Source organism: Musca autumnalis, unplaced genomic scaffold, assembly GCF_047663935.1.
Source record: "Musca autumnalis isolate F117 unplaced genomic scaffold, ASM4766393v1 scaffold_5, whole genome shotgun sequence".
In the NCBI taxonomy this organism is placed as follows: Eukaryota; Metazoa; Arthropoda; class Insecta; order Diptera; family Muscidae; genus Musca; species Musca autumnalis.
In genome coordinates, this window is record NW_027412088.1 from 54,949,915 (window position 1) to 54,965,788 (window position 15,874).

Below are 15,874 nucleotides of genomic sequence, written 5' to 3' on the forward strand. Positions count from 1 at the left end.
AAAAAGGGATTTTCAGAAATGAACCTTCTTGGAACTTGATGTACAACCTTCAAAATACCGAAAAACAGGAAAACATGGATCTATACTCATAATTCTCTTCTGGAAAGTTTTATACCGCCTACGAAGACTAAACACCAAATTTCAGCCATTTCGGTGGTATCTTTAAGACATAACTTTAAAAATACCCAAAATTGGGGGTATCGTCCCATGGGGGCTATATGAAGATGTGGACCTATACTGACAACATTCACGTGGAAGTTTTTATAATCGCAAAGAAGACTAAATATCAAATTTCGGCCATTTCGGTGCCGTTCTATGGGGGCTATATCAAGACGTGAACCTATACCAAAAAATATCTGGTGGAATATTTAAACCCCCACGAAGACTAAATTTCAGCCATTTCGGTGGGATATTGAGGTCACAGCCTTCAAAATACCGATACTATGGGATCTGTATTATAATACCGAAAGTCGGAAGGTAACGTTATGTGGTGGCTATATGAAGACGTGGACCTGTACTAACAAATATTTGGTGGAATGTTTAAAACACCTAAAGAAGACTAAATACCAACTTTCAGCCATTTCGGTTGGGTATTGAGACCGCAACCTTCAAAATACTGAAGATCAGGTGGTACCATTCGATGGGGACTATATCGTCACCATAAATGCCCGAAGACGTAACCCACAAAACCAAAACTTTACAGGAGAAGTAAAAAACGTTATAAAATTAAAAACTGTTTTACGGAATATTAATCGTATGAAGGTGAGAATATGGGATGTTATCGACCATATACGAAGAGGAATAAATAGTGAAACCTAAACCGTTGAATTGCTTAGTTTTGAGATCTTCCGTTACAACAAAATCTGCAATATTATCCCATTTTCCGAAATGCCATTTTTTGAATTGGATCGTTCTTTTTGAACGTATAAGCTTAAAATTTTGCCAGGGCATGTATTTTAGCTTTATGTATCACATTACGTAAAAAAAAGAATTTCGATTTTCATGTCGGTTACGTCTTCCGGCATTTATGGTGACGATATGAAGACATGAACCTATACCTGAAATTTTCAGATGAAAATTGTTATTTTTATACCCCAAACGATGATTAAATACCAAATTTCAGCAATTTCGGTTGGGTATTGAGGCCGCAACTTTCAAAATGCCGAAAATAGGAAGGTACCGTTCTTTGAGGGCTATATGAAGACGTGGACCTACATATACCGACAAAATTCAGGTGTAAAGTTTTATACCTCCAACGAAGACTAAATACAATTTCGGTTGGGTATTAAGCCCACAACCTTCAAAATATCAAAAATCGGGGGCGCCGTTCTATGGGGGCTATATGAAGACGTGAACCTATACCTAAAAAAATTCTGGTGGAAAGTTTAATACACACAACGAAACTAAATACCAAATTTCAGCCATTTCGGTGGGATATTGAGGTCACAACCTTCAAAATACCGATTATAATCGGAAGGTTCCGTTATATGAGGACGTGAACCTATACCATAAAATTTCTAGTGGAAAGTTTAATACAACCAATGAAGACTAAATATACAAGGTCAGTCATTTCGTTGGGATATTGAGGTTACAACCTTAAAAATTCATTTTTTCCAAGTAGCAGGCTTTTACACAAGGGAATTTCAAAGACCCATATCTCGGAAGTATAGACTTCCCCGAAACGAACTTTATATTTCTGTAATCAGGACAAACAGATCTACCTGTGGTAAATTTTTCAGATTTTCCGCGAGTTGGGAGAGCAAGACCTATTTACCAGGTCACCTAAGTAGCACAACAACAGCTCGATTTTGTTCGAAAATTATTCAAGATGTCAAAATGTTTGTTTACGTTTCCGTATAATTCATTCACATTAACAACAAATTTGACTGATTGAAACCACTATTAATTTCATCATGTTGGAGAGTATTCAATTTATGTCAATATTTCGACGTCAAATCCATAGTGGAATAATAAGGTGTATCGCCAAAAACAGCTGATCTTCATACCAGTCAAGATCTATTTAATTATAATAATTTCATCATGATACCAGTTGTCAAAATGCGTTATTGTGAATAAAATCACATACAAAATGTAAACAAGCAATTCACAGTAATGCATTATTGTGAGCAAATTTGACGTTTGACATGATTTGATGTAATGCTTGGTTTACATTTATGAAATCCACTCGATTTCAACTGTCAATTCCATTGATTAAACGTCAAATAAAATCAAATGGATTTCAGATGAGTTTTAATTTGACGCAATGGAATTGACAGTTGAAATCGAGTGGATTTCGTAAATGTAAACCAAGCATAATGCCAAGTTTACACTTGCGCTCCAAAATCCACTGGATTTCACGAAATCCTGAAATACACCCCGGTGTTTACACTTATTTTTTTGTTGATTTCAAACATATCACAATGATCAAGGTAGATGCATATGCGCAGCTGATCGAACATGAATTTTCAAAACAAGTTGTTGTAAATTGAATTAGTAATCAAAAATAGACGACAATTTAGAACTTTACAACTTTATTTCGAAAGTTATCGTAAAATTATTTATATATCGTATTAATTGTGTATAGTACTAACAAATGAAAAAATAAAAAATGATTTTATCATTGAGACATCATAATAATAAATTTTGATAGATAAAAGTTGTGTTCAGAACATGCAGCAGTTTTCCCGTTTAGTGCTAAAAATGCGTTCCCGTACTCCGAAGTCTAACAAGACTTGCACTTCTCTTTAAAAAAAAAAATAGCGCCGAATAACACCCTATTCTCCTGCTTTCTGCCATACAATTTTGGCATAGTAGAAACCAGCAACATGTTCATTATCATCTAAATACGATAGCTGTTATGTTGATTTGCTGCAGTTTTTGCAATTTCCGTCATTTTTTGGTTTCCGTATTTTTTAACAAATTTGTATGGGGAAGCAATTTTTGACAATTCGCTATTTTTTCCTAACATTACCATTAAAAAAATACTAGAACACAATGAAAAATAGCATTGTAACAAAGTAAGTATATATTTTTTTCACATTGTTTAAAAATTTTGATACTAAAATTTTTTGTGCAGCAATTGACCATCTACCTTGTTTATTATGATACGTGAAACGTGTTGCAACTTTTGGTACTTTTTCAGGGAAAAACAGGGTTGTATATCATGTGTACTGTGATTTCGATGTTGATTTCGCTGAAATCACGAAATGAGATGATTTCATTTTTGTATGCGAAATCATGATTATTTTTGCTTGATTCCGCGCGAAATCACGAAACGCCTTCGAAATCACGAAAAGACTCCGAATGTAAACCAAACATTATTGTGCCATGTACCCTGCAGATTATTATAGAGGGTATAAAAAGGTAATTCAACAATTATTAATTAATTTGTATGTATGGTCTGTTGTTTTAGCTCCAGGATCAGTTAATTGGGGTAGTTTTTCTTCCGCTTTCATTTTCGTATCGACATAAAAATAAGCTATGGAATACTGTTTCACAATGTTGAATCCAAACAACAACATCACTATCGTGACTGAAAAATGTTCCTCCACGCTGTCAAAATGTTTGTTTATGTCTTATTACGATTAATTCACAATTACAATTCATCTGACAGCATTGGTTAAATCTTTTGACTTTTTTATCTTGAATGAACATTTACTCGAATTTTAGACACTCAAGCAGTTTCATTATAGAAAAAATCTCAGTTTTGGGAGAGATTATCAAAAAGGCACTAGGTAGAAATTTTTAATTTTCCTCTTTTCCCATCTTATTGTTTACTTCCTCGAAAATTTTTGAACCATAACCCGATTTTAGATTTCACATTCAACATTGTGAAATAGATTATTCCCGTTTTCATATCCTTTGAAATCTTCACAAACAACAAACCTTGGCAAAAACTAAGCCCACAAACAAGAGCAGCAGAAGGAACACAGCATACAAATAGGCATACGAAAAGTATGGATAGGTATACATAGGAGTCTCTTCTACAACACCACCAGGATAATAGGGTTGCCAAGCGCCGCTAGTCCAGTTCGATGAATAATTTCCATAAATGGAAACATTCCAATATACAGGAGTTGTTTGTGGTGTCCAATTGGACATATTCCAATACGATTGAGTCGATGTAGCGGTCCAGTTGGAGTTTGCTGCCATTGTTGTCAATATGGTTGTATTGTTGTTGATATCCATGGGTGCAATCGTAGTGGAGCTCATATTAAGGGCTTGTTGCATTGTTGTTGAGGATACATTTTGTGTATCCAAATTTAAAAACGACATATCCTTTTTCAAAGAAAGAAAAAACAAAACCGACAACTTGCACAATTCACTTTCACCAACGTAGTAGTTCCACTAAAGGCGGCACGTCGTGTTCATGACCGTTTTATTATTGCAACTAATCGAAGGGAACTTTTGAATTTTTGCAACTCCCTTAATTTTCTTTCTACTTTTGGCATTGCGATTTAACTTTGTTAGAGTAATTACACATTTTTGTAGATAAAAAAAAAACTAAGCAAAACAAGTGGTTAGAATTTTAAGACCAAGCATTATTTTTTTATCAACTACTTTGCTACTGTTCTTTGATTTCTATTTTGTTGTGGAGGGGATTCGATATTATTTATCTATTTTTGTGTTTTGGTAAAGTACACTCGGTTTGTAGGTACACCTAAATGTAAATATGTGTTTGTATTTTTATATCATCAATATTGGAATCGATTTTCATTAATGACCAACGATAAGATAGCATAGATATATCTAAGAATAATTTATTTGTAGGTATGTATATTTTTTCAAGTATTTTTGCAATGTAGACTCGATATAAGTTTAGATAATTTTTGTGTTGTTTTACAATAAAAAAGCAATTACAATAATACGCCAATACTTGAAAATACCAGTCCTCAGAGGATTGAAATCACATGTAAGAAACCTCAGAAAATTCAACTGCAAAATCAACAGACATTAGGTCTGTACGATGACCTGAGGTCCTTGTTCCTACATCTCAATTTGTCGCAGATAGCTGTGGCATGCGTGAACAAAGTGGATGTTACGCCTAGGATCTTGGTGTAGTAAGTGGTCGGAATTCTACTACCATCGACCAGGACATTCAACTCTGTGCTCATATCCACAGTCCATGTTTTGAACAGATTTAGTGGTGGATAATTGAATATTCATTGCGAGGAAAAAGGTGGTAAGATAGAAATTAAATATAACTGGTGCACCTCTTCGGATCGATCAGTGTAGCATCGCCAAACGTGACGCGCTTATACGAAGGTTTAATGCTGCTACAACAACAACTAAGGTCCTATCTTCCTTCTTATCAGGGTTCTAGAGTAATTTAACCATGGCCCACATTACACTTATTCCGCTTCAATATTGCAATTCTTCAGATTATTTAACCACTTGCTCTGTTTATGCTCACCGACCGACCTGTTAACATCCAATGTCAGCTCCCAGACTCTTGGTCGTGCCAATCCGACCAAGCTCATCATGCTCATTTGTCGTCGCCTCTGCTGGGAAGTTTTGTTTTACTTCGGGTATTCGACCAGTAGGTATATGGCCAGCGGCTGCAGCAGTGATGATGTCTGGGAATGTCCTTTCCGCTACCTGAACATCAGAAGTGTTGCACAGATTTCTGAAGCAGTGATTAGTGAACTCTCGGAAACTAGGGCAATTATATTTCCCATGATTGATCCAAGGAGATGAAAGCATGCATTCTGCTGAAGGAGACACTCATTGGGAGATGGTCTGATCCAAGAGAATGCATGTGTTGTCAGGTGACGTCTATAGAAAAAAGTGTCCTCAGGGACCTGAAGAATTCTTTTCTATAGAAAAAAGTGTCCTCAGGGACCTGAGGAATTTTTTTCTGTAGAAAAAAGTGTCCTCATGGACCTGAGGAATTTTTTTCTATAGAAAAAGTGTCCTCTGGGACCTGAGGAATTTTTTTCTATAGAAAAAAGGGTCCTCTGGGACCTGAGGAATTTTTTTCTATAGAAAAAAGTGTCCTCAGGGACCTGAGGAATTTTTTTCTATAGAAAAAAGTGTTCTCAGGGACCTGAGGAATTTTTTTCTATAGAAAAAAGTGTTCTCAGTGACATGAGGACACTTTTTTCTATAGAAAAAAGGGTCCTCAGGGACCGGAGGAATTTTTTTCTATAGAAAAAAGTGTCCTCAGGGACCTGAGGAATTTTTTTCTATAGAAAAAAGTGTCCTCAGGGACCTGAGGAATTTTTTTCTATAGAAAAAAGTGTCCTCAGGGACCTGAGGAATTTTTTTCTATAGAAAAAAGTGTCCTCAGGGACCTGAGGAATTTTTTTCTATAGAAAAAAGTGTCCTCAGGTACGTGAGGAATTTTTTTCTGTAGAAAAAAAGTGTCCTCTGGGACCTGAGGAATTTTTTCTGTAGAGAAGAGTGTCCTCAGGGACCTGAGGAATTTTTTTCTATAGAAAAAAGTGTCCTCAGGGACCTGAGGAATTTTTTTCTATAGAAAAAAGTGTCCTCAGAGACCTGAGGAATTTTTTTCTATAGAAAAAAGTGTCCTCAGCGTCCTGAGGAATTTTTTTCTATAGCAAAAAAGTGTCCTTAGGGACCTGAGGAATTTTTTTCTATAGAAAAAGTGTCCTCAGCGTCCTGAGGAATTTTTTTCTATAGAAAAAAGTGTCCTCAGCGTCCTGAGGAATTTTTTTCTATAGCAAAAAAGTGTCCTTAGGGACCTGAGGAATTTTTTTCTATAGCAAAAAGTGTCCTCATGGACCTGAGGAATTTTTTTCTATTGAAAAAAGTGTCCTCATGGACCAATATCTGAGGAATTTTTTTCTACAGAAAAAAGTGTCCTCATGGACCAGGATCTGAGGAATTTTTTCTATAGAAAAAAGTGTCCTCAGGGACCTGAAGAATTTTTTTCTATAGAAAAAAGTGTCCTCAGTGACCTAAGGAATTTTTTTCTATTAAAAAATTGTCAGTAGGGACCTGAGGAATTTTTTTCTATAGAAAAAAGTGTCCTCTGTGACCTGATGAATTTTTTTTTTAGAAAAAAGTGTCCTCAGGGACCTGAGGAATTTTTTTCTATAGAAAAAAGTGTCCTCAGGAATTTTTTTTCTATAGCAAAAAGTGTCCTCAAGTACCTCAGGAATTTTTTTCTATAGCAAAAAGTGTCCTCAGGAACCTGAGGAATTTTTTTCTATAGACAAAAGTGTCCTCATAGACCTGAGGAATTTTTTCTATAGACAAAAGTGTCCTTAGTAACCTGAGGAATTTTTTTCTATTGAAAAAAGTGTCCTTATGGACCTGAGGAATTTTTTTCTATAGAAAAAAGTGTCCTCAGGGATCTGAGGATTTTTGCTATAGACGTTAGCGGCAGAAACAAAACCACCACCATTGGTTTTAAACACAATTTTACTCACACAAATAAACTTTTTGTGTACGTGAAGATGTGTTAGCCCAAACAGCAAAATGCCTATGTCCGCGGGCATATGAATTGCCTCTGCTGACCATCACTGTTTTAATGGGACTTTTCATTTCATTTTTCACAATTACAATGCAGATGTTGTGTAGCAGAATTTTAATTTTCTTCTTTTCCTACAACATCTTCATTTTACTTGATGGATTTAATGTGTTTTGAAAACGAAAAGTCCGTGTTTTTTGAAATTTATTATTTATTATTGTGCCATATTTTGTCAAAATAATGGGAATTTATAATGTTGGTTGTGATATGAGGTAACTGGCCCCATTTTACCCCAACCGATGACATGTGGCGGATGTTGTTTATGTGCCAAATTTGTAACCGAATAAACTTCTGTGACCTTCAGTAAACCAGCGAACAAAAGAAGAGACGAATCTAAAACTTTGTACGATAAAAATTATGGAGCAAAACAATTTTCTCCAATAGCTGCCTGCAATTAGAATTTATTGCCCTTTGGATAGAAATCTGTCCCAGAATATCTGATAAACAAATCTTATCACAGGTCTATGAACTTTCCAAAAAAAATCAGTTCAAATGGGAGAGTCAATATGAATCACCTTTAAGGCATTTCTTTATAATGTGATGTGATTTAGGTGATAATATATTAGTCCTAATTTAAACAAACCAAATTTATCTTGGGGGTTCATCGCTTTTTGAAGACAAAGGAAGAAGATAGGTAGGTAAATTTTTTTATATTTAAATGTAAACTTTAAACCGAGTTCAGAGTTAAACAACTTACCCGATTGTTGTTCCACCGCCTTCAATTGACGTGACATTAAAAAGTATTTGTATGTTAAAATGGCAATCTGAAAAAGGTATTGAAAAAATATAAATATAATTAATATTAAATAATAAAAAGGATTATATATTAAGTTTTTTTTTCACACAAACTTGGAAAAATTAAAATACGTTAAGTAATTTTAGGAACTACTGTTGGACGAAAGTTATATTTTTTGGATCAAAGATGATAATAAACCTGGATATTTAAAGATTTTTAGGAAGAACCAAAGACCACCGACGTAGCCAGCAGGGAAGTCCGGGTGGTCCGACCAAAGACCACAATAAACGTGGATTTTTTAAAAATTTTAGAATCTACCAAAGACTACAAAAAACGTGGATTTTTAAAGATTTTTTAGAAACAACTTTAATGGAAAAAATATTTTTAAAAAAGCCACGCATAGATCTTTGATGAAAAAAAATATTCTTAAAAAATCCACTCCTAGAGCTTTTATGAAAAAAAAAATCTTAAAAAACCCACGACTAGAGCTTTGATGGAAAAAATGTTCTTTAACAAATCCACGCCTAGAGCTTTGATGGAAACAATATTCCTAAAAAATCCACGACTGGATATTTTATGGAAAAAATGTTCCCCGCCGGGGATAACAATCTTGGCGCGATGCGGGGGCTAGACGTCACAATCCTTCATTTAACTTATTGTAGTGTTGAACTAGGAGGCTGTGATCGACCAAAGGTTATCCACTCTCTGTCACGCACCAACACAGTGCGCTCGAAACTCATAGTGCATCTCTGGACTGAGTGACACAGATTTGGTAGCGATCTCCTACCAAAGTAATGGTGAGATCCCCTAACACCGGGGTGTAATGCGACCTCGTGCCTATCGGTGTTCCAAGGTTTGCAGTTAGGGTACCAACTGTATTCGAACAGAGCCTCGCTTGATACCTGGGCACCACAGCGAGTAGTTAGCGCCCTAGTCATGGTAGTGGAGGGCTATGCCATGGCTGTCCTAAGCTCCCCCATAAACTCATATTCTTTTGGATACTCATTGCTATGCACCCGAACAATGTTGCACCTCGTGCGAATACCCAATCCCTGGACGGGGACGTCAAGAGAACGACACTGGACAGTGTAAGCGACGCCATAAATAAGCAGGGCAGGGAATTGCTCGAGCTCCAGAGGGACAACGAGAGTCTCCGACTAAGTCAGGAGAGCCCCCCTCCATTGGACTGGGAGAGTTGGGAGGATGATGAGATGGATATAACAATTATCACATCTCAATCATCCATCGCTACTCTCTCTTGTGTCCTGGAGAGCTCCAACCTTACGGTCGGGGATCCTGCTCCCTCAGGGGCTGAAGTGTCGGTCGGTTCCGACAAACCTCCCCTAAACAGGCAGGATGCCTTGGTGAAGGATGCTGTGGAGGAGGATACGACGACGGCCTCCCCCATGTCTCCCTCAATCAAAGCTAATAGATCTCGGCTGAAGAAGGATAGATAAAAATACCGAAGAGTTATTTTCTACTGTCAGAGGTTTATTGGCAAAGACCCCTCCGAGGTGACCCAGTCGGAATTTAGGGAAATTGGCCTGAAGATCCGATTTGTGAGGCGTTTCGAACGGAAATATCCTCACATTGAAAAGATCTTCTTGCCAATTGACAAAATTCCGACCCCTGTCGAGGCTGCAGTCTCCAGCCCAGCGGCTGAGACAAGGGCAACCTCTACAGGGAAAAATGCAAATCCGGTCCTGTCAAACTGCTCGAGTCCTTTGCGGACGTATTTGACGACCGCGGTAGGATCGAGCATCCACAAACTAGACAGCCGCCAAAGGTACGGCCTATGTCGACTGTCTCGTCGGTGGCTGCCATCGAACCTGCCGGGGTTAAGAAAGGTGCAGATCTAGTAGGGGCGACTGTGCAGAGGACTGGGCAACAGACCACTGTAAAGCCATCGTCACCTACTAGACCTCACTCTTCCGATGTAAAGGGCGGTGCTGGCACTGTGAAAGGTCATGGGGCGGTGGCGGGAGATGGACCATCGACCTCTAAATAGAGCGGATACTCAAGAACATCTGCGCAGGAATGGGTTAAGAGGGTCAGGTCCTCTGAGGATCCGCATCCTGTTGCCAAGAGGGTGGTGAATCGTCGACCGATTAACCAAATGGACCCGCACTCACAGGGGACCGGTCATATGAAGACAGGGGCTCAACCGGGGAAGGCCAGTAAAGCTGACCCAGGTCTGGTACCCCCACGGTCTTCAAATGACAGGACACCGAAGCCAGCGAGCCTAGAAGGGGTGATCGCCCCGGGAGGGAGGCGCACATCAACGGCCTTGGTGTGAATCCGGCTAAGATAGAGCTGGTGCTCTTTACCCGAAAAAGAAAAACCGCCGAGTTCGTACCGCCAACACAGGATGGAGTGCGGCTAAATCTCTCTATGGAGGCGAAGTACCTGGGATTGATTCTTGACCATCGTCTCAGATGGAAAAGGAACACAGAGGAGCGCTCTAAGAGGGGTCTAGTTGCACTCTACTCCTGTAAGAACTCCATAGGTAAGAGTTGGAGTTTGAGACCGCATGTGATACACTGGTTGTTTATGACAGTGGTCTGCCCAGTTTTGACCTATGGATGTCTTGTTTGGTGGCAGGCCCTGAACAGTAAGCCAAATTTGTCTAGGTTACTGTGCAAAGATCTGCTTCAATTCTAATCACAGGAGCAGTGAAGAGCACCCCTCAGGCAGCACTGAATGCAGTACTGAAATTCCAGCCTCTGGATATTCTTGTTCAGTACCAAGCATCCCGTAGTGCCTTGAGGCTCAAGGAGCTTAACCAGTGGCGCTCTTCAGGGTCTGGACATGCTTGCATTTTACAACAGCTAAACAGTCGGATCGGACTAAGAGGGGGAAGTGTAACCGACTACATTTCGCCTTCACTGGATTTTGATGTAGCGAAGATAACTATCCCTGATAGAAGTGAATGGAAGCATGGCAGACCACTACCCGATAGCCTTTCCATCTTTACTGATGGTTCTAAGATGGATGAAGGTACTGGAGCGGGGGTGTACTGCGAAGAGCTAAACATTAAACGCTCGTTCAAGCTCAATGCAAATTGCAGTGTTTTTCAGGCTGAAGTCTTTGCAGTATAGAAGGCCTTAGAATTAGTCGCAGGAATGACGGACAACGCAGGCAGGACAGTTACAGTCTATGTAGATAGTCAGGCTGCCCTTAAGGCGTTAGGATCTTACAATATTAAATCTAAGATCGTTCAAGATTGTAGGTCCACCTTAAAAACTTGCAATTTAAGCGTCAACCTTTGTTGGGTTCCAAGGCACTGCAATGTTGAAGGGAATGAGATTGTTGATGAACTAGCAATGCGAGGCTCCCAGTCCTCTGACCTTATGGTAGAGGACTATGTCAAGCCATGTAAGTGGGATGATAACAACATTGAGTACTGTAGGTTATGTGAGGATGAGGAGGAAACAGAGACAATCGAGCACCTTTTATGTAGATGTCCTAGACTGATGGTCAAAAGGCATAGACTATTTGGTGTACATGTGATTGACTCTCTATCTTACTTCTCCTCTATTGACCCTACTATCCTGGTGGTTTACTGTAAGAGTCTAAAGTGGCTCCGGGGCGGGTCAGAACAGGCTTAGTACAGTCTAGAAAAATAATCTCTTTCTTCTTAAAACAATCTACTAATCTCCTTTACAATTACTCATTCCTCTTATTCTCGTCTCTTTTGTCTTATCACTTTCCTCCTTCCCATCTTTCCAACTTAATCCAAAATCTCCTCCCACATAGCTCACTATATCATCATAAACAGCCTTGCATCATCATCTGCAGGCTTACAGCACCATTCAGAACACCATCTGCAGTCATGCAACATCATACAGCCTCGCCCGCAGCAAGAAACAAATCACAACATTCAGAATATCATCACCGTATGCACAAATCACCATATACCCATCAGACACATATCACCACAATCTGCAGTCACGCAACATTATACAGCCTCGCCCATAGCAAGAAACACATCACACCTTCCACTACACATCAACACCATTTGCACTCACTCATCACCACATAGCTGCATCCAACATCACCTCATCCATAGTCTACAATGAATCTTCTTTTCAACACCATCCATCATCCATCCATCAAATCCACAACCGGTACACCTCTTCAACAATACACATAGCCACATTCTTCATCTACAAATCAATAACCAACCATACACCTCATCGAATTACGTAACATCATTATCATATCTACAACACATACATTTCAATAGTCAGGATGATCACAATGGACCTCAAGGTCTCCGAGTGGAGTGGCTGCCGGCACGGCAGTTACGCATCCTAAACCTAACCTAACCTTTTTTAAAAAATCCACGCCTAGAGCTTTGATGGAAACAATATTCCTAAAAAATCCACGACTGGATATTTTATTGAAATATATTCTTAAAAAATCCACGCCTAGAGCTTTAATGGAAAAATGTTCTTAGAAAAAACCACGCCTGGAGCGTTAATGGAAAAAAATATTCTTAGAAAAAACCACGCCTGGAGCGTTAATGGAAAAAATATTCTTAAAATAATCCACGCCTAGAGCTTTAATGGAAAAAATATTCATAAAAAATCCACGCCAAGAGCTTTAATGGAAAAAATATTCATAAAAAATCCACGCCAAGAGCTTTAATGGAAAAAATATTCTTAAAAAATCCACGCCTAGAGCTTTAATAGAAAAAATATTCTTAAAAAATCCACGCCTAGAGCTTTAGTGGAAAAAATAATCTTAAAAAATCCACGCTTAGAGCTTTAATGGAAAAAATATTCTTAAAAAATCCGCGACTAGAGCTTTGATGGAAAAAATATTCTTAAAAAATCCACGCCTAGAGCTTTAATGGAAAAATATTCTTAAAAAATCCACGCCTAAAGCTTTAATGGAAAAAATATTCTTAATGGAAAAAATATTCATAAAAAATCCACGCCAAGAGCTTTAATGGAAAAAAATGTTCTTAAAAAATCCACGCCTAGAGCTTTAATAGAAAAAAAATTCTTAAAAAATCCACGCCTAAAGCTTTAATGGAAAAAATATTCTTAATGGAAAAAATATTCATAAAAAATCCACGCCAAGAGCTTTAATGGAAAAAATATTCATAAAAAATCCACGCCCAGAGCTTTAATGGAAAAAATATTCTTAAAAAATCCACGCCTAGAGCTTTAAAGAAAAAATATTCTTAAAAAATCCACGCCTAGAGCTTTAGTGGAAAAAATAATCTTAAAAAATCCACGCTTAGAGCTTTAATGGAAAAAATATTCTTAAAAAATCCACGCCTAGAGCTTTAATGGAAAAAATATTCTTAAAAAATCCGCGACTAGAGCTTTGATGGAAAAAATATTCTTAAAAAATCCACGCCTAGAGCTTTAATGGAAAAATATTCTTAAAAAATCCACGTCTAAAGCTTTAATGGAAAAAATATTCTTAAAAAATCCACGACTAGAGCTTTAATGGAAAAAATATTCTTAAAAAATCCACGCCTAGAGCTTTAATGGAAAAAATATCCTTAAAAAATCCACGCCTAGAGCTTTAATGGAAAAATATTCTTAAAAAATCCACGCCTAGAGCTTTAATGGAAAAATATTCTTAAAAAATCCACGCCAAGAGCTTTGATGGAAAAATATTCTTAAAAAATCCACGCCTAGAGCTTTAATGGAAAAATGTTCTTAAAAAATCCACGCCTAGAGCTTGGATGGAAAAATATTCTTAAAAAATTCATGCTTAGAGCTTTTGAAAGATTTTTAGGAACCACCAAGGCCTCAATAAACGTGGATTTTTTAAAGATTTTTAGGAGCATCCAAAGATGGCAAAAACGTGGATTTTTAAAAGATTTTCGGGAGCAGCCGAAGATGACAATAAACGTGGGTTTTTAAAGATTTTTAGGAGCATCCAAAGATGTCAATTAAAGTTGATTTTTTAAAGATTTTTAGGAGCATCCAAAGATGACGATAGACGCGGATTTTTTCAGATTTTTAGGAGCATCTAAAGATTACAATAGACGTGGTTTTTTTTAAAGATTTTTAGGAGCATCCAAAGATGACAATTAACGTGGTTTTTTAAAGATTTTTAAGAGCATCCAAAAACAACAATAAGCGTGGATATTTTAAAAATTACTGTGCCATGTTGCATATCTAAACAATGGGAGTTTCCAGATTTCTTTTTGATCCTAGACCGATTTTAGTGTTTCCTCGATAAAAATAAAACAAACTAATTTAAAAAAATATGTCACTGGGTGATTCAGAACATAAACATGAATGACATGAGACATTCGGGTTTTTTCTGTTATGTGGTGGCGAATGACAACAATTCAATTCAAAATATTTTTAATGATCTCCAGTTATTGTTATTTTTTTGGTTTTTGGTTTACTAAACAAGGTCATAAACTCTTGAAGAAAAAACATGTTATGCATAAAAACATTTTTTAATAAAAATATTTTTTCAAAAAAATACTTGTACACATAATAAACGTTTTTTTACCCCAATGAAATTTTCATTATCCATTATTGGGAACATAAGAACCAACGAAGAAGAAGCAGTAGAAAATAATGATATTTTCCAGAGCAAAGATTTCATGGCAAATGCAAAAAAAAACGAAAAATGAAAACGTTTTCGCTTGCGTAGGTGGCATATTTGTCAATTTTTTATTTTTAGCTTTATTATGTTTTTATTCTCTTCTTTGCCTCTTCTTGGCGTTTTTTTTTCGTGGATATGTCACAATGCTCTGGCTAGTTGATGGTCCAAATGACTCTTCAACGTGAGTCCGAATAAGTTTTTGTCACACATCGAGCAAAGCAGCTATGGAAAAATGGCATTTCCAAAACGATGAAAAACAAAACATCAACAAAAATACATACATATGTATGGACATGTGTTGTGAAAAATTCAAATATATATGTTCATATGTATGTATTTACATATATACATATGTATGTAGATATATAAAAAATTAAGAATTTTTTTATACATATGTATAATTAACAAGTAAAAAAGCTTTAAGTTCGGCCGGGCCGAACTTTTCATACCCTCCACCATAAAATATTCATTCCTGTCCCCAACTTTAAGTTAGTACGTTAAAATGTCAGATAATGTACATAAAATGCTTCATTCGGGAGGCCCTTTTTTATGGTGCCTATATCGTACTGTTGACAATTTTTGGTGGGCTAGAAATTGGGAGGTACTGTTATATAGGGGTTATAATAAAACATGGGCCTATGTTGACAGTTTTTGATGGGAGCCTTTAATATCAAATAACTCCTAATTCGGTTAAAAATTGTAGCTAGAATCTTCAAAATACCGAAAATCGGTACAAATGTCATTAACAGCTAGTTCGGAGGTATGTGGGCTATACGAAAATATGAACTTAAATGAACAATTTTTGTTGACTTTTAAATTTCAATTTACAGAAAGTTCGTCCAAAAAATAAAGCTAAGGTACGGAAAATCGGGAGGTTTGTTTTGGGGCTATAGAACAACATGGACCTACGTGCGGTTAAACATTTTAAGTAAAATCCTCAAAGTACCGAAAATAGGGAAGTATCGTTATATTGGGGCTACGTTGAAAATTGTTGATGCAGATGTGTGGTGACCACTACAACCTTCAATTGTCAAATTACAGTTAGTTCTGTTAAAAAT

The 15,874-nt window shown here is 37.1% G+C and overlaps 1 protein-coding gene across 2 annotated transcripts in view; it reads right to left on the reverse strand.

Annotated features, from left to right (window-relative positions):
• Positions 1-15,874, reverse strand: part of LOC141387547 (uncharacterized) — an 80,833-nt gene that overhangs the window by 47,757 nt on the left and 17,202 nt on the right. The window contains exon 2 of one of the 2 annotated variants that reach the window (XM_073957428.1): positions 8,193-8,259. In XM_073957428.1, the coding sequence (XP_073813529.1) occupies positions 8,193-8,259 (67 nt within the window). Of the gene's footprint in view, positions 1-3,885; positions 4,427-8,192; positions 8,260-15,874 lie in introns of those variants that run through there. The other variant, XM_073957427.1, reaches the window with a different exon arrangement.